At 56.4% G+C, this 17871-nt stretch overlaps 1 protein-coding gene across 1 annotated transcript in view; it reads right to left on the bottom strand.

Annotated features, from left to right (window-relative positions):
* Positions 1-487: 487 nt before the first annotated feature.
* The window catches only part of C22H3orf20 (chromosome 22 C3orf20 homolog), a 53633-nt gene continuing 36249 nt past the window's right edge, over positions 488-17871 (bottom strand). The window contains exons 11-15 of the mRNA XM_027523498.1: positions 13270-13573; positions 11140-11247; positions 10010-10152; positions 3423-3557; positions 488-2798 (exon numbers count right to left, since the gene is read on the bottom strand). Coding sequence (XP_027379299.1) covers positions 2702-2798; positions 3423-3557; positions 10010-10152; positions 11140-11247; positions 13270-13573 — 787 coding nt within the window. The 3' untranslated portion in view covers positions 488-2701. The remainder of the gene's footprint in view (positions 2799-3422; positions 3558-10009; positions 10153-11139; positions 11248-13269; positions 13574-17871) is intronic.

Genomic DNA, 17871 nt, shown 5'->3' with positions numbered 1-17871 from the left:
ATGTGTTCCCCATCCTGGAGTTCTTTACCTGGATTCATGAAGCCACGCCCTCAGCGTGTGCAGTTTAGCATTCTGTACAGATTCAAGGAAACCTCTATGCAGGCTCCTAGAGCCCTCTCTGCATAGCTAGCTCCCTTTGATAAGTCTGCACCCAAATTTCAGTCCCTGCTGTCTGCCCAAACTCTCATCTGTCTCCTCAGTTCGGCAGTACTGGCACACTGTGCCTGAATTCTCCTTCCCTGGACCATGATCCAGAAAGCATCTTTGGCAGAAAGCTGGGATGACGGGTGGGGGGCAGGGACACTGTAGAAGTGACTTCCTCTTGTCCTGGTTGGTTGTGCCAGGAGGACCTCTCCAGTATCAGTTACTCCAACGTGTCTGGAGGCAGTAATCAGTCCATCTCTCTCTTTTTTATCTTTATCTTTTGGCTGTGCTGGGTCTTTGCTGCTGCACACAGGCTTTCTTTAGCTGTGGCGAGCAGGGGCTATTCTTTGCTGCAGCGCGCAGGCTTCTCATTGTGGTGGCTTTGCTCGAGCAGATCGGGCTCTGCAGCTCTGGCGCAGCAGTTGTGCACAGGCTGAGCTGCTCCAAGCCACGTGGGATCTTCCCAGAGCAGGGATCCAACCTGTACCCCTTGCACTGCAAGGTGGGTTCTTAACCACTGGACCGCCGGTGCTGGAAGCCCCCATCTCTTTCTGTTTCATAATATCTTGGTCCTTGCATACATTTTCAGATCCTTCTGTTTATTTAAACGTTGACATGTATTCACTTTATATTGCCCGACACTTCCAGTGTCCAGAGTCTTGGCTGGTTTGGTGGCTGGCATTTTTAGAGTTTGGATTATGAGCTCACGTTCAGCTGGACTCTCTGAGGAAGCCTAAAGAAAACGCCTTCTATTCTAGTCACACGAGAGCTACAACTTCCTCAGATAGTCACACTTTCCCACCACGGCTGGTTTGTGGACGGCACTGCTGTGGGCATGATGCCATAGCCCCCTCCCCTGCTGTTTCTGTGGAGAAAGGGGGCTTCCCCTTTCCTGCCTCCTCCCCAGGAGACGGCTGGATTGCGTAGCACTGGACAATTCTTTGACTGTCTGGGCAATCCCCTTATTAACCTTATTAACAGGTTAAATTCAAAGAAGGTTCTAACTTTCTGCACTCAATTCCTGTCTCCACACCTCTTCCTAGTAGAGTTACCAGAGGCAAGTTACCCATTCCACCAGTGGAAGGCACCCCTGCTCACGCCAGCTCACTTTTGGCCCGATTTCAGCGTGGCCAGCACCCTGCATGGGGTCCAGGGCCACCCTTTACAGACGGGTGTGTGTCTCCTGTTCACGCAGCCCTGAAGCGCACAGCTGAGCGTGCAGGCCCCGAGGGCGGATCTGCGGTGGAACTTACGTGGTGAGCTGACCTCTCCACTAAATCTCCACCAGAGTCCTGCCTGAGAGGCTAGAGGGTCCTCTGTGCCGGGACAGGGCTTGACGGCGCTTCCCCGTGCCTGCCAGTCCTCCCATGTCCTTGTGATCAGGAGGGGAGGAGCGGGGAGCGGCAAGGTGCCAGGGACCCCTGACAACTACCAGGCCCTTAAGGTCCGAGGATGCAGGCAGAACACGGAACACAGAAAATCATTTCAAATCCATTTTTAGGGGAACAAATATATAATTCGAAAAAAGCCTTTGAATGATACAAAGGATAAAAATTAAATGTCAAAGAATCGAACGTAAATAGCATCTATTCACAGAGGGAGCGTAAGGAGCTACATGTAGAACTCGTCACGGACCAGGGCTTGAGGTCTCTTCTGGGCTTGCAGAACAAGGCAGAGCCTCTGGAGTCCTCGCCCTGCTGGGGAGTGGCTCTTGAGAGCCTGTGACAAGTGGACCCACAGCTGATGTGACATTGGCCCCACTCAGGGACCACCAAGAAGGAACTGGAACCGCAGAGGGGGCTGCCATCTCTGCGCTCAGGGGAGGGGCAGCCAATCCATAAAAGGGTACCGGGGCTGGGCTCACGGGACGCCCACACGTGGAGGCCATGGGGCTCTGGCTGTCCCTGCACCACCAGAGGCCCCAGGGTGCGCCCCGTCCCTGCCCTGTCACCTCCCCCCAGGCCCCTCTCCTCCCACCTCCCTGCCCCTCAGCCCGCCTCCTCCCTTGTTCCTCCACACACACCCCTGCCCCACTCTCCCTTCTCGGGGCGCTCTGTCCCTTCCTCTGTCTCTTCTCCCACCCGCCTGGCTTTCTCTCTCTCTCTCTGCTCCCTCTTCTTCCTCTCACCCTGTTTTCCACCTGGGCCAGAACCTGGGCCCTTCCCCACCCAGCAAAGGCCACTCAGCCCCACAATAAGCAAAGCTTAGTCCCACCTGAGACCTCCCCAGGGTTCACGTGTCATCGGCTCAGCCCCTTGGAGACCTTCGCTTCCCTGGGAGGCTCCTGGGCTGACTGCACTGGCCACAGAGGAGGCTCTGGGTGGGAGGCACCGTACCTCTAAGGCCTTGCACTGGAAAGGGCTGTCAGGGCCTCCGGCTTCGTAGGAGCCAGCGCATCCCATGGCTGCACCCGGATGCTGGCGGCATGCTCGTTTATTAAGCTGAGTTCAAAGAAGGGGTGGGAAGCTGGAGAGGCAGGGCGGGGGGTGGGGGAGCCCGGGAGGGGCATGGGAGGGGCTGCATCTGGGCCACGCTCCAGGTGGCCACGGGGGTGGCATTATTTCTTGGAGGCCTGCTTCTTCCAGGTGGCTGTCTTCTTATTGCTCTTCCAGGCTTTGTTGAGAGCACGCAGATCCAAATCAGCCTGGATGATTCTAGAAACCAAAGCAGAGAGAAGCAGGCACTGGGCAACGGGTGGAGAGGGCTGGTCTGCCAGCACCCAGGCCTCTCTGGCCTGAACCGGGGAGGGCGGGCCCCGCCGCCTCGCAGCTGGACCCCTGGGTGTTGCTCCGATCGGGGGTCCTGGTGACACTTGTGACCTTCCTGGATGCTCAGTTTGGCTTTTCTGTCTTCATGAGAAATAAGTGGTTTTCATGCAGAACATGATTTGCTTCACCGTTACCACGGCCAACGCGTTGGATCTTGAAGGCCTAGGACGTTTCTTGCCAGGAGGCAGCAGGCAGTCTCAGAGCAACGGGCCTGGGCCGTGGGGCTTCGCCGAAAAGTCTACCAAAGGCCTCCATCTCCACCACCCAGACCACTACCGGAAGCACCAGGGAGCTGCCTCCAGGGCCAGCTGGACATTGTGCTGATAAAAAGGGCCAGGTGTCGGGGACTCCTGGAGGACCCACGCCCGAGGGGGCAGTGACCTGCCCGAGGCCCTTGGCTCCACGTGGCCTCTGCAGCCTGTGGTGGAGCCGGGAGCCCTTCCGTGAGCCACACCCATTCTGCCGACCACAGGAGGGTCCCTAAGCCCCCCGGCCGGGGTGGCCACCTACTTCCTCTCGGCTTCGGTGGAGGGCTCCTCCAACTTGTCCCCCAAGGCCAACGAGGAGAGGCTTCCTTGGACGTCCCCCGAGACCGCTTTCTTGGATGAGGTGGGGTCTTCCAGGCCCGGGACGGAGGCTAAAATGCTGCAGGGGAGGCAGGGAGGGGAGGTAGCGCTCAGTGGAGGCACAGCGGGTGTAGAGGGGGCCCGGGCCAGCTGCCCTGGCTCGGCGCCAACCCGTCAAGGTTCCGGTTCCAAGAGAAAAGGGCACTGGAGCTTCTCCCGAGGTGGATGGAAGGAGGACCCCCCCTGGGACCCGAGACTCCCTGGATATGTTTCCCTGGCTTCTGTTTACAGCTGGACCTGTCCTTAACCCTATGTCTGCCACATCGGTACACCCAACACTGACCACTGGAAAAGTCGGCCAAGGGGGCTCTGCAGGGCAAGCAGAGAGAGGCACAGAGGCCCAGCAAGTTGGTCCCCATGTACCGGGTTAAGGGTTGACTGTGTCCCCCCTGATCCTCAGGCTGGAGTCCTAACTGCTGGGACCCCTAGAACGTGACTTCATTTGGAAATGAGGAGTAGAGATGGAGTCACACCAGAGCAGCGTGACCTCTCATCTACCTGGGGTCCTCACAAAGGGGGGAGTGTGGACACAGACATGCCTGGGGGACGCCTCATGAAGATAGCCATGCTGCCCGGCCTGGGAGCCCCCAGGAGCGGGAGGGGGGCATGAACAGACCCGTCCCTGGCCCCTGAGGAGGGAGCGCAGCGCCCACGCCTCCGTCTGGCCTCTGGCCTCTGGCCTCCAGCCTCCTGAGATTCCGGACAGCACCTGCTCAGGCCTTTGCAATGCTCACCCCTCAGGGCACCTCAAGGCTCTGCAGCCGTCACGGACGATGCACCCTCTCCTCGGAGAGCCCGGCCTCCAGAGGCGGCTCCCTGGTGGGCTCCCCTGGGCCCAGGGCGGATGGCGTGAATGGAGGGGCCCTCCCTCCTGGCAGCTTCAGGGCCTCTCCCTGGCACTGGGCCCCACCCTTCACGGTGCCCTCCGTGGACCGAGCCTGGGGGTGCAGCTGAGGAGGAGAGGCTCACGATACTGGGCCCGGCCCACGCCAGCTGCCGCTCCTTCCACTGGGGCTCCTCCGCCTCTTCCGATGTAGCCATGCGTCAAGTGGCACAGCCGGGAAGCGCTTCCCCTCATGGATGGTGGCACTTCACAGTTTACAAAGCCTCTGCTTCAGTTTATACGGAACACTACAGTTTACAGAGCCTGGCGAGTATTCCATGGGCGCTTACGGCACTGTGCTCTGTTTGAAACGCACTGTTCAGAGAGCTGGTCAGCTGAGAAGGGGTTCTGGCATTTACGAGTGTCTTGTGGTCGACGGAGAGCTTCACAGGGTGCCGGGTACCTTACAGTTTGTGAAGCACATTCCTAGCTCCCAGCTCAAGGCTGTCTTTGTGTTTGGGTCGAGGGCACATGGAGTTACAGGACACTCTGGAGTCCACGGGCCACGTCAGTGTTCATGGCCCCTGTGGCTGGTGGGGCAGGCGACACCTGACAAAGGACTCGATCTTTCAGATTTCACCTCAGTCTGCACAGTGCCCCTGGGCTTACTGGGCACACGACAGTTTACAAAGCATGATGTCATCGCAGAGCACATCACCTCTTAGAGCTTCTCGTTCTCTTGACTCCCTGCTCCGAGACGGTCCTGGGAGAACGGGGTCTTCTCCCTACTGGTAGCGGGCAGGTGGCTGTCTGATGCTGTGTGCGGGGTGCCGCCCGGCCCCGCCTCTCCTGGCATTTGCCTGCCTTCTCTGTTCCCTACGCCAATGGAGGGGCTGCAGGAGGGGCTCCTCGCCTGCCAGGCCTCTGTAGGGGGCTCACCTCCTGGACACATCGCCCAGCTGCTAGGCCGGAGCCACAGCTTCACTGTCCTCTCCCCACCGCCCTTGCCAGGCCCTGTGGGCAGGCCCAGGTGGCAGCAACCACAACAGCGGCGGGTGGATCTGTGTCTGTGGCCCTGAGTGTGGGCCAACCTGCCTCCCTGGGCCCACGCCCTCTGAATCCAGGTGGCAGCAGGGCTTCCCTGGTGGCTCAGGCAGTAAAGAATCTGCCTGTGATGCAGGAGACCCAGGTTCAATCCCTGGGTCAGGAAGACCCCCTGAAGAAGCAAATGGCAACCCACTCCAGTATTCTTGCCTGGAGAATCCCATGGACAGAGGAGCCTGGCGGGCTACAGTCTATGGGGTTGCAAAGAGTCAGACATGCTTAGCAACTAAACCACCACAGACAGAGATGGCAGGAAAGCAGAGCCCAGTGGGTGTGTCTCCTGAGACTTCCTGTGCTGGACACATGGCGGGGTCCCCTCGCCCCCACCCAACCTGCCCCTGTGCCCCGGATGGGTTGTGGCTCGTCATCTTAGGAACTCAAAGCACCACCAAGTGGAGAGGCAGAGTCAGGAAGAGCAGGAAGGACCCTGGGTGAGGGGTGACCAGCAGAGGATTCACAACAAGAGTGGGGGTAACCCTAATGGGGAGGCGCCCCACCAGAGCCCTCCACAGCCCCCAGCCACGGAGCCCACCTTGGGGAGGCCTTAGTGCCTGGGGCCTATCAAAGGCTCCACCCCCTGTGGCCTTGCCCCTCAAAGCTGCCTGGGCTACCCTACTGCTCAGACCACCCCCACCCCTGGCTGCCAGCTGCACCCACAGTCTGGGAATCTGGTGGCCCAGCCTCCATCACCCCTACCCCGGGGGCAGGGGTGAGCACCTGGAGTCTCTAGGTACTTCCAGGAAGATCTCACTGCTCTCTCCTGGGGGAGTGGGGTCCTTCCTGCCCCGGGTCGTGTCACCACCTTGCCCTGGTCCTCTCTGCAGCCCAGTGTGCCTCTGTCCACGGGCACCCATTGCAGGGCCTGCCAGCAGCATAGCCTGCCATGGCCACAAGGAGGCCTGCCCGAGCCCCATGAGGGCGGCGGGAAGAGCAGCCGCCAAACACCCAGGTGGCAGCAGCTCAGACTCACGAGGCGCTGCCTCCCCAGGACGCCACCCTGCGTCCTCCCAGCTGTCCTTCTGACCCAGCTGCTGTCCCCCGGCCCCAGGCTCTCGTGACCGTGCCAGCCTGCTGAGCCCTCCCGCGGCGGGGGGCCCTCTGTGCCTCCCATCAGGGGCCCCCTCGCATGCCGAGCCCTTTTGCCACTGCCTGAACCCTGCCCCAGAGCCGCAGTGTGTCAGAGAGAAGCCAAGGGGGTGAGGAGAGGGCTGGGCCAGCGTGGACGCATGCTGAATACAAGGCTGCCAGGGACGGAGGCTATCTGCTTGATGTCTCTTGTCTCCAGGCTGGCCCTGGCTCCCAGCTGTGGCTCTGGTACCGGGTCAGGAGCCTTTACTGGGCCTTGCATAGGTGGCCCTGTCCTGGGGGTCAGAGACGACGGCTGGGGCCATGCCTGGAGCGTGCTGCTCCTCCCCTGCCTCCACTCAGCCTGGCTGGCTGTGTGCTGAAGGGCTCGGGGAGGCTCCTTCCTGGGTGGGTCTGTGTGGGAGGAAGGAGCCACAGCACAGAGCACCTGGAGACCTTGAGGGAAGGCAGGCTCACCCTGGGAGTGCGGGCTGTTGGGCCGGTTGGTGGGGCAGGGAGGGGATGATCCGGTGGCTGGAGGGAGAACGGGACCTGGAGCTACTGGAGAGGAAAGCAGGGGCGGGGGATGCTTTGAGACCAAACCAGCCCTCACCCCCAGGAGCCCATGAGCGGAGGAAAACAGCCCCTTTCCTCCCTGCTGCAGCAAGTACCCACAGAGCATCTCCGTTCCCCTCTTCTAAAACTGTTAAAAGTGTGTAACACAAAATTTATCACCTTAGCAGCTGTTCAGTGTACAGTTCAATAGTATGATGTATACAGCATGACGTATGTTCACACTGTTGGGCAACAGAACTCTTCAACTTTTTCATCCTGCAAAGTTGAACCTGTCCCCGTTAAACCAACCTCCCCATCCCCAGGCCCTGGCAATCACCACTCTGCTCTGTCTCTACGGCCCTGACTGCTGTAGGGGCCTCACGTAAGTGCAGTCGTGCAGTACTTGTGGTGTGTCTGGCTTATTTCACAAAGAAATAAGCGTCCCGGTTCATGCATGTTGCAGCAGGTGTCAGAATTTCCCTCCTTTTTAAGGCTGAATAATACTCCACTGTGTGGACAGACCACGCTTTCTTCATCCACTCATCCATCGATTGGGTGGTTTCTCCAATGCTTAGTGCCCTTCACTCCCTTTCACGTCAGTTTCCGGCCCTGTGGATGAGCAACGGTAGTGCAGACCCAGGTCTTGTCCACCTCTAAATCCCTAGGGCCAAGCGCAAGGCTGGGCAAGCAGCAGCTGATTAGAAATTGACCAAGTGGCCTGACTTTCAGGCTGCAAAGGGGTGGCCTCTGGAGAGAGGGTTCTCCCATCACTGGAGGCATGCAGAGGTGGCCGGTGATCAGCAGACACCCTGTTTGCCAGCCTCTTCTTGCTCTGATCCGGCCTCTGACGCCCTGGGACAAGATCAGCCCTCGGTCTTCATTCAACAGACATTTCCCAAGGGCCTCCTTTGTGCTGGGCCCTGAGAAGAGGATGTGAAGACAAGAAAGCGGGGGTCCAGGGCTTGTGGGGCAGGGCTCCCAGCCCTCCGATGGCTTCACACACGCTGAGACCTGCAGCCACTTCCCACCCACTGCCTGGGCCTCACGGAAGGGCCGGCCTCAGGCGGCCCCGCCCCCAGGGCTGTAGGAGTCTGGGGCCTTCCCGGGAGCCCTGTAGCACCCCCTCACTGACCATGCCCTGGGCACCCCCACTCTTATGCTGTTTGCCACAGTCAGCCTCTGAGAGGACCCACCCCCAGCCAAGGTCTGACTGCAAGACGTGAGAGAGCCCAGGCAAGAACCACCGGGCTGAGCCCAGTCAGAGGCAGTAACCAACGGTTCTCTGGCTTCACACAGCCGGGCTGAGCCCAGTCAGAGGCAGTAACCAACGATTCTCTGGCTGCACACAGCCGGGCTGAGCCCCGTCAGAAACAGTAACCAACGGTTCTCTGGCTTCACACAGCCGGGCTGAGCCCGTCAGAGACAGTAACCAACGGTTCTCTGGCTTCACACAGCCGGGCTGAGCCCGTCAGAGACAGTAACCAACGGTTCTCTGGCTTCACACAGCTAAGCTGGGGTGATCTGTTTCACAGATACAGACAGTAGGAACTGTTGTTATGGCAACATCTTCTGGTAGAGATGCCATTCCCTTTTCCCCCGAGTGCTTTAAAACTGTCAACGTTATAGGCCTTTTGAGAATTTGGAGGCGTCCTACTGGTTTATAATATTTTCAGGAATCTGCCCCTTTCCAGCTGTAAGAACCTGGACTGTGTGCATGTTGCGGGGGGTCGGGTGGGAGTGCGGGTGTGGTGAGTACGCACACGTGAGCGCACACCTGTATGACTTCTTTCCCCACAGCATCGACTCCCTTCAGAACCCTTGATCGCAGCAAAGTAGGGACCGGGCGCTCCTTCTGGCACGAACAGCAGCACCGGGCACTGTGGCTAGCAGCCTCTCAGGAAATGCTGGGGAGCGTCTGGCCGCCGTCGCCCAGGACGGGGTGCAGCGTGCTTCCCCTCACCTTCCCACTTGACAGACACACAAGCGGAGGCTGTTAGAGCCTAAGCGCTTGGCCCAGATCGCACAGAGAGGTGGTCTTTCTCCTGCCTGTCCCGCCCCTTTTATCTTAGGCATACGCAGGGTTTTCCCTGTAGCTCATCCTTTTGAGGACGGCTATCCCTTGTGTAACAGTCTTTGGCAGCTCCAACACCCCTCAGTGGAGGGCCGGCCTTCTTCTGAGCTATTCTGAAAGTGCCTCCGCCCATGGCCTTGGCTCATCTTCTGTTTGGCCCCTCCGGCCGTGTCTCCCCTCCTCCTTCTGTCTCAGCGTATTTTTATTTAGAACTCGCAGCCCCACTGCCTCCATCTTCCCTTCCCCCGGAATTGCTGATGAGCTCGTCTCCAAGGACCTCCAAGCTCCCCACTTTGAGTTTCAGCCACAACTTTCCTCTCCACAACGTCAGCGTCTGCCCTTCCACAGGCTCCTCCAGCTCCTGCCTTCCCCACTAAGCATTCCAGGATTCTGGGGTCATGGCCTGACCTCCACATCCCTCCAGGAGTGGATTTCTCCCCAGACCTCTTTAGGGTCAGGCAGACATTCTGACAAAGCCCAAACTCAGCGCCCTGGCGAGACACTGGTGTCAGGACTCCTAGAAAACTGAGGGCCTAGTAGGAAGAGCGGGCTGCCGGACTCAGCGCGGTGGGGGCGCAGCCACAGGCAGGCCCGTGATGGCGGGCAGGCAATGCTTCTTAGGCAGGTGCTGCCCAAGTACTCAAGAATCCGTGCAGACTCCCAATACCATGGTCAGCAGCGTCATAAACCCCAGGCTTGTCCCTGGACCAGGCGATATGCTTTTGCCACCGAGACACCTACCTTTGTTTCTCCCGCACCAAGGGGAGCCCAGGCACCTCCCACAGCACCAGCCCCTCCCTTCCAGCCACCCTGCCCTGCGCCTAACCCTCACCCCACCCGCTTCATGTTTTACCTGAATTTGTAGTTCTCAGGCAGGAAGTAGCCCATCTTGCAGTCCTGTCGAGCCTGGAAGATCTGTTTCAGCAGATTCTGCCTGCTGAAGCCATAGCCATTCAAAACACAGCCCCCAAAAAGTAGCTTTCCCCCAGCGAACATCTGTTGACACACAAGGACACAGCGCAGGCTGCCCTCAGCACCAAGTCTCAGGACGGGCCGCTGCTCTCAGAGCCTGTTCCCGGATCCCAGCCTCCCTTTGGTGCTCCAGGGAAGGGTGTGCTCTCGCCCAGGTGCCCCAGTGAGTATGGCCGAGCCTGTTCCCTAGCCAGACCTCTGGGTCAGAGGGCGGCCTCACCGTCCCAGCCTTTGCTCCCTGCAGGCTGGACCGGCTAAAATGCCCCTTCCCAGAGCCCTGGGGCGAGAAAGTGTCTTTCTTCTCAGAGGCCCCTGACCCGCTCTGCCTCCAAGCCACTTATCCCGTATCGCTGATCGTCTGGTCCTGGCATACGGGGGCCCCCGAGGGCAGGAAACGTAGTTTCTCCTGCTGCTCTCTGAACCCCTACCCTCTGTCTATCAGTCTCAGCGAGAGAGGCCTGTCTGAGGTTTCTGTGCAAGGGTAGCTGTTGGTTGCGGCCCAAACCAACAAGGAAACAACCAACATTCCACAGAAGGAGCACAAGTAGAGAAACAGAGACAGTCTCACGCTGCAGGTAAAAATCATAATTAAAAAGCAGGATCTCAAAGTCAGAACATTCTTGGGCAGGCCAGATACCAAAATGAGAGCGGGGTGTGGCCCAGGGCTCCCCACAGCGCCAGTGCCGGCAGGTACCCAGTGAGAACAATGAGGCCATCTGGAGGAGATGATAGAGTGATTCTTTTTCTAAACTGCATTTTCCAAAATCTTTGGGTGAAGCATCCTCTGCCCCTTCAGCCTCCTGGGATGGGGACGCGTGGGGCCAGCCTGGGGTGGGAGGCTGGGTTCGGGGGACGAGGGTCCAGGCTGCAGCCCCAGCTCAATGTGCTGGGGGCCTCTCGGTCTGTGCTGCTCTCTGGGCCTTGGCCTGGCCCCTATGCCTGCAATTCTGTGAGGGTAGCAGCTGCAGAGGCCAGGGTGGCGGCAGCGGGTCGCCCTGGGCCCTGGCTCACCAGAATCATGCCCTGCATCACAGCGTACTTCTTCACCAGCAGGGGCGGGTCCCTCTGCAGCGGGCTGTCCAGGTCATAGCACAGCAGGCGGTAGGGGTCGTGCCGGCACTGCCGAGAGAGAAAGCAGTGCCTGTCACCCCCATGCCAAGGAGACGCGCTGGGATTCTCACGTTCTCTGCCAGGTCAGGCTCCTCCGAGCCCCGAGCCCTGCACCACAGCCCCTCTAACTCCTGCCCAAGGGCCCTTCAGCCCCTGCTGTGACCGTCCCTTGACCATCCCCAGAGGATGTCTCAGGTCCATTCAGGGCCCTCTACTGGTGAAGATCATCGCAAAGACGACTGCTCACACCACGTGACCTCCACGAGCCAGCCTCCTGGGTTCTGCAGGATTTGTTTCTCCCCTTTACCTGGGAGGAGCCCTGCAGAGATCTGCAGGTGAGTCCTGTTCCTGGGGGTCCCCCTTTCCAGGACTCCTCCCCGCTCTGTCTACGCCGGCTGGCTGCCCCTCTGAACACCCCTGGTCACCCAATCCAGCCAGAACCTGAACTGAACTTATACTTCTGGGTACAGCCTGGTCAGTCCAGAGTAAAGCTGGTCTCTCTCCGCTCCTCCTTGGATGCTACAGATCCACTGATATGACTGCTGTGTAATGTGATGTCTTCTGATTTTATCTGTCTTTTGTTCCAGGTGCCCCTAGCTATCCTGTCTGCCCTTTCAGTTTAAAATGTGAAACTGCACCCAGGGTTCTAGCTATCGGAGCAGAGGAACATCAGGGAACATTTCTGCCTTAACCGAAGACCCCAGAACGGTGGAACCAGAGTCACTGTGAGATCCACCACCCCCGGGCCTGTCCTCTGTCCTCAAATCCCGCTCCTGCACTGCTTCAATCACCTCAGGCCAGACCTGTGCCATTCACACTGCCCACACTGGGCCACCGCGCCTTTCCGTACTTCCAGACGATTATTCGTGAACAATGAATAGCCCTGAGATAAACTAAAGTCAACGCTAACCTCCCACATGGCCAGGGATGATATCCATACACGGGCAGATGCAGAGCAGGTACTCAGTAATAATGCTCATGGAATCTAACGAAACTGGAATTGGCTCCAGAAAATACATGTGGCTTTGATGTATGAGCCCCATAGGAAGTCTTCTGGCCTCTGATCAGAAAGGTTCCACTGCCAAGCCCCGGGCCCTGGCTGGCGTGCAGACCCGAGGGGGGACACTCAGGGCTCAGGGAGGTGGCACCCAGGGGAAGAAGGCTGGAGGGGGCATCCCCAGGGCATACGTGGAAACTTAGCACTCAGGGTTGCAGCTGGAGGAAGAGAGGGCCAAGCAATGGGTCTGAGAAGGCCCAGGGCCCCGAGGCTCTGCAGGCAGTCAGCAGGACACGGGGCTCTCGTGCTCACACGTGCTCACACCTGGGCCCTCCGCGCCCCGTGGTCTGCGGACGGGGTCACCGCGTGGAGCGTGCCAACCCTGCCGGGAACGGCTAAGACTTGGGAACAACTCTGCAGCAAGGAGACGGGGTGGATTCCACGCACCCCTGACTGACCGACCCCTAGGACTTCAAGCACAGTGAGCTGGAACCTGGAGCAGCCACTCCCCACCCACTTTCACACAGGCTGCTGCCTCCGCTGGGAACACTCACCCACCAGCAAAAGCCTCTCTTCCTGGGAGCCGTGAGCTGACCCTGAGGCGGGCAGCCCTGTTCTGGGATCCTACTGGCCCTGTCTTCTCACGGCCCTCGCCGGGGCTGCCATGAGTGCCCCCCTGGGCACAGGACCCACACTGGGGTGCTCGGCCATGAACACTCCAGAGCCCTGAGGGTTCCATGGTGAGTGCAGCTCCTCTAAATACTCTGTCTAGTGCATGACCACCATGTGCAGCTTGTGGTCTGGAAGAAAACAGCAGCACCCTGATGGGTCTCAAGGTCAGAATAGGCCCCCACCTAGAGTGGTGACGTTCCTCGGGGACAGCAGCATGAGTGGGAGAGAGTAGGAAGAGCGTGTGCGAAGGCCCAGGGGAAAGGCGATGGAACAGGGCCCCCAGGCGCTCAATCAGAGGCCCAGCCCATCCCAGCCCTGGGGGTCTCCCCTCCACCCGCCTCCTGGGCCTGCACAGGACTCACCTGGATGCAGGGAGAGGCGCGGCCCTGCTGCCGGTGGCTGTAGAGCATGTCCAGCAGCCACTGGAGTTGCCCCGAGCTGGTGGGGTTCTGGCCCGACACGACCCCGAACACCAGCACCTGACTGGGGTCTCGGGGCGCTGACAGGAAGCGCTCCAGCTCCACGTCGGACACCAGGGGCGCCCGCACCAAGCACCTGCAGCCGGCCCGGATGTCCTCTTTGCTAATGAGCTTCCGCAGCACCAGGGGGCAGTCGGAGAGTGAGGCCGCCCACCTGGTGGGGCTGCGAACCTCTCTGGCCTTCCCTCTGCCAGGAAGAACAAGCAGGTGGCACTCAGTGGGCGGGGCGCAGGCTCCAGCAGCCCAGTCCCAGACCCAGGTGGACAAGTCCAGGTGGCCGCGGAGCTGGAGTCCAGATCCAGGCAGTTCTAGCCTGGCCTCCGCCACCAGTGTGCCGCTCTGCCTTCAAGGGGCCCCCCTAACCTCTCTGTGCCTCAGTTTCCTCTGGTGCAAAGCGGTATTCACAAGGGAATCCATCCATCCAACAGAATCATCCTGAACACCCTTCTTTCTCACACATCTCATGTCCCATCCAGTCTATCAGCAAGCTTGTCCACTCTACTTTCAAAACAAATCGAGGATCCAACCACTTTCCCTGCCCACACTTCTAGGAACACACCGAAACCCTCAACTGCTCTTGCCTGGCTGCCTGCAAGTGCCTCCTAATGGGTCTCTCAATTATCCTGTTATAACCAGGTGGCTCAGCTGGTAAAGAATCCACCTGCAGTGTGGGAGACCTGGGTTCCATCCCTGGGTTGGGAAGATCCCCTGGAAAAGGGAAAGGCTACCCACTCCAGTATTCTGGCCTGGACAATTCCATGGACTCTATTACATGGGGTCGCAAAGAGTTGTTCATGACTGAGTGACTTTTACTTCACTTCTTAACCAAGTCACACCCAGACATGGACAACTTATGATTATCAAAGGGGAAAAGAGTGTTGAGGGATAAATTAGGAGCTTGGGATGAACATATACACACTACTGTACATAAAATGGGGCTCCCCAGGTGGCCCAGTAGTAAAGAATCTGCCTGTCAATGCAGATTCATGGGTTCAATCCTTGGGCTGGGAGGATCCCCTGGAGGAGGAAATGGCAACCCACTCCAGTATTCTTGCCTGGACAACTCCATGCACAGTGCAGCCTGGTGGGTTACAGTTCATGGGGTTACAAAGAGCGACTGCACACGCATGTACGTACAGAAGATAAGCAACAAGGACCTACAGCACAGGGAACTCCACTCCTATCTTGTACTAACCCGTAATTCTGTAATATCATTTAAGGAAAATAACCTGAAAAGGTGTGTGTGTACTTTGTTGTATGCCTGAAATGTTATTAATCAACTATGCTGTTGCTGTGTTTACTCACTAGGTCGTATCTGACTCTTTGTGACTGCATGGACTATAGCCCGCCAGATTCCTCTGTGCGGATTTCCCAGGAAAGAACACTGGAGTGGGTTGCCACTTCTTCCTCCAGGGGATCTTCTTGACCCAGAGATTGAACCCTCATCTCCTGCATTGGCAGGTGGATTCTTAACCACTGAGCCACCAGGGAAGCCCATTAATCTATTACACTTTAAAAACATTTTTAAGAGTCAAGTCACACCATGTCACTACTCTCTTCCAGCTCCCATCTGCACAGGATAAGAGCCAAAGTCCCTGCGAGGCCCTCCAAGCCTGTGCTTGATCCGGCTCCTTTCTCGCCCCCTTGCTCGCTGCACCAGGCGCTGTGGCCTCGTCTCACCCTCCAACCTCAGGGCCTTTGCTCCTGCCATTCCTGCTGCCTGCTTGGCTCTACCCCGAGACACCCACTTTCTCACCTTCTTCATGCCTCTGTGCAAATGTCACCTTCTCAGTGACACTTTCTCTGACCGTCTTGTTAGGAACTGCATCCTTCCACCACCAACAAACGTCCCCTGTCCTCGCCTATTTTCCTTAGCACTGCTCACAATCCAAAATGATATACATTTTGCCTATTTTGGTTGTTTTATTTCTCCATCCCAACAGAACAAAGATTACATGAATCCATGAGTTTGGAGAGTTCTACTCAGCAGGATAATAGTGAAGGTTCAGTTGTTGCTGTTCAGTGGCTAAGCTGTGTCTGACTCTTTGGGACCCCGTGGACTACCAGGTTGCAGGTTCTACCAGCACACCAGGTTCCCAAGTCCTTCACTATCTCCCAGAGTGTGCTCACACTCATGTCCATCGAGTCGGTGATGCCATCCAACCATCTCGTCCTCTGTCACCCCTTCTCCTCTGGCCTTCAATCCTTCCCAGCGTCAGGGTCTTTTCCAACGACTTGGCCTTTTGTATCAGGTGGCCAAAGCACTGAAGCTTCAGCTTCAATATCAGTCCTTCCAATGAATATTCTGGGTTGACTTCCCTTAGGATTGACTATTCTGATCTCATGGCAGTCCAAGAGACTCTCAAAAGTCTTCTCCAGCACCATAACTCAAAAAAGTCAGTTCTTTGGCACTCAGTCTTCTTTATGGCTCAACACTCACATCTGTACATGACGACTGGAAAAACCATAGCTTTGACTAGATGGACCTTTGTCAGCTACGTAATGTGCTGCTTTCTAATATGCTGTCTAGGCTGGTCGTAGCTTTTCTTCCAAGGAGCGAGCGTCTTTTACTTTCATGGCTGCAGTCACCATCTGCAGTGATTTTGGAGCCCAAGGAAATAAAATCTGTCATGTTTCCACTGTTTCCCCATCTATTTGCCATGAAGTGATGGGACCGGATGCCATGATCTTAGTTTTTTGAATGTTGAGTTTTAAGCCAACTTCTTCACTCTCCTCTTTCACCCTCATTAAGAGGCTCTATAGTTCCCCTCACTTTCTGCCATTGGAGTGCTATCATCTACATAACTGAGGCTGTTGATATTTTTTTCCCAGCAATCTTAATTCAAGCTTGTGATTTATCCAGCATAGCATTTCACACGATGTACTGCGCATAGAAGTTACATAAGCAAGGTGACAACATACAGCTTGTTGCACTCCTTTCCCAATTTGGAACCACTCAGTTGTTCATGTCTGTTTCTAACTGCTGCTTCTTGACCCACATAGAGGTTTCTCAGGAGACAGGCAAGGTGGTCTGGTATTCCCAACTCTTAAAGAATTTTCTGTAGTTTGCAGTGATCCACACAAAGGCTTTAGCAATAGTCAATGAAGCAGAAGTAGATGTTGTCCTGGAATTCTCTTGATTTCTTTATGATTCAACAAATGCTGGTAATTTGATCTCTGGTTCCTCTGCCTTTTCTAAACCCAGCTTGTACATCTGGAATTTCTCAGTTCACATACTGCAGAAGCCTAGCTTGAAGGATTTTGAGCATAATCTTGTTAGCATGTGAAATGAGAGCAACTGTACGATAGTTTGAACATTCTTTGGCATTGCCCCTCTTTGGGACTGGAATGAAAACAGATCCTCATAAAATAAAATGAACAGTCTCTGTGGACCTACAGGATCTAGCAGACATACACATACTCTATGACAGCCATTTCACATCCAGGAACATCCCAACTAGAAAGAAGGACATATGCAAACACCAGCATGGTTTGTCATTACCCAAACGGTAACCAACCTAAATATTTGTCAACATTAGGATGTGCAAAATTTTTAGTGTAATCCTACAATAGATTATTACATAGCAATGAAAAGAGGCAGAATTTTGCCACACAGAACAACATGGATAAATCTCACAGTATAACATTGAGCAAAAGAGGCCAGACCCCAAAGGATACATACTGAATGGTTCTATTGAAATAAGTTAAAAAATAAACACAAAGCTATGAAAGGGAAATTCTACTACTTCTTGGGGCCGATGGGGTATGCTCACTTACAGATACACACTGAGCTATACACTTAGGATTTTTTTTTTTTCATTTTTCTGTATTTTATAAAAATCTTTAAAGCATATAAGAGATACCTTGATCCTATGCATTTTTCTAAGTTTTCTTGAAACCTCATGAATCAGATGGTGTCACTTCCTGCCTTACAGCTGCACAACGGCTTCCTCTGAGGCTCACGGGTGCGCCTGGCCCAGCTCCTGCCTGCCTTTCTGTGCTCACTCTGCACCCCTCTCCCACCTTCCTCACGATGCCCCGCCCTGGCCTCCTCACTTTCCCTCACACACACCAGACTCGTTCTTGTCTCGAGGTCCCTGTGCCTGTTTCGTCCTCTGCCTCACGTTCCTTCCCATCCTTCTTCGTTTCTAATCCTTCAGGCCTCTATTAACATATCTCTTCAGAACTGCTTCCCCGACCGTCTACCTAGGGGAACACATACCACCCCCCTTCCCAGTCACTCTCCATGCTTGGGGTGGGCTGGCCTTTTACCAGATGGTAAAAATCCTGGTCTTTTCAGCGCCAGTGGTCTCATTCACAGTGACGCACCATTTTTGTCCTCGCAGGAAAGCTGTTACAGACCACAGATGAAGGAGTGGGCATGGGTATGTCCCAATAAAACCTTACTTATGGGTCCTGAGGTTGGAATTTCCTATCATTTCACGTGTCACAAAAAAACTCTTGTTTTTCCTCCTAAGCATTTAA

The sequence above is a fragment of the Bos indicus x Bos taurus genome, chromosome 22, assembly GCF_003369695.1.
Source record: "Bos indicus x Bos taurus breed Angus x Brahman F1 hybrid chromosome 22, Bos_hybrid_MaternalHap_v2.0, whole genome shotgun sequence".
Taxonomy (NCBI): domain Eukaryota; kingdom Metazoa; phylum Chordata; class Mammalia; order Artiodactyla; family Bovidae; genus Bos; species Bos indicus x Bos taurus.
Note: the sequence above shows the minus strand (reverse complement) of the source record. Positions and strands in the feature narration are given on the sequence as shown.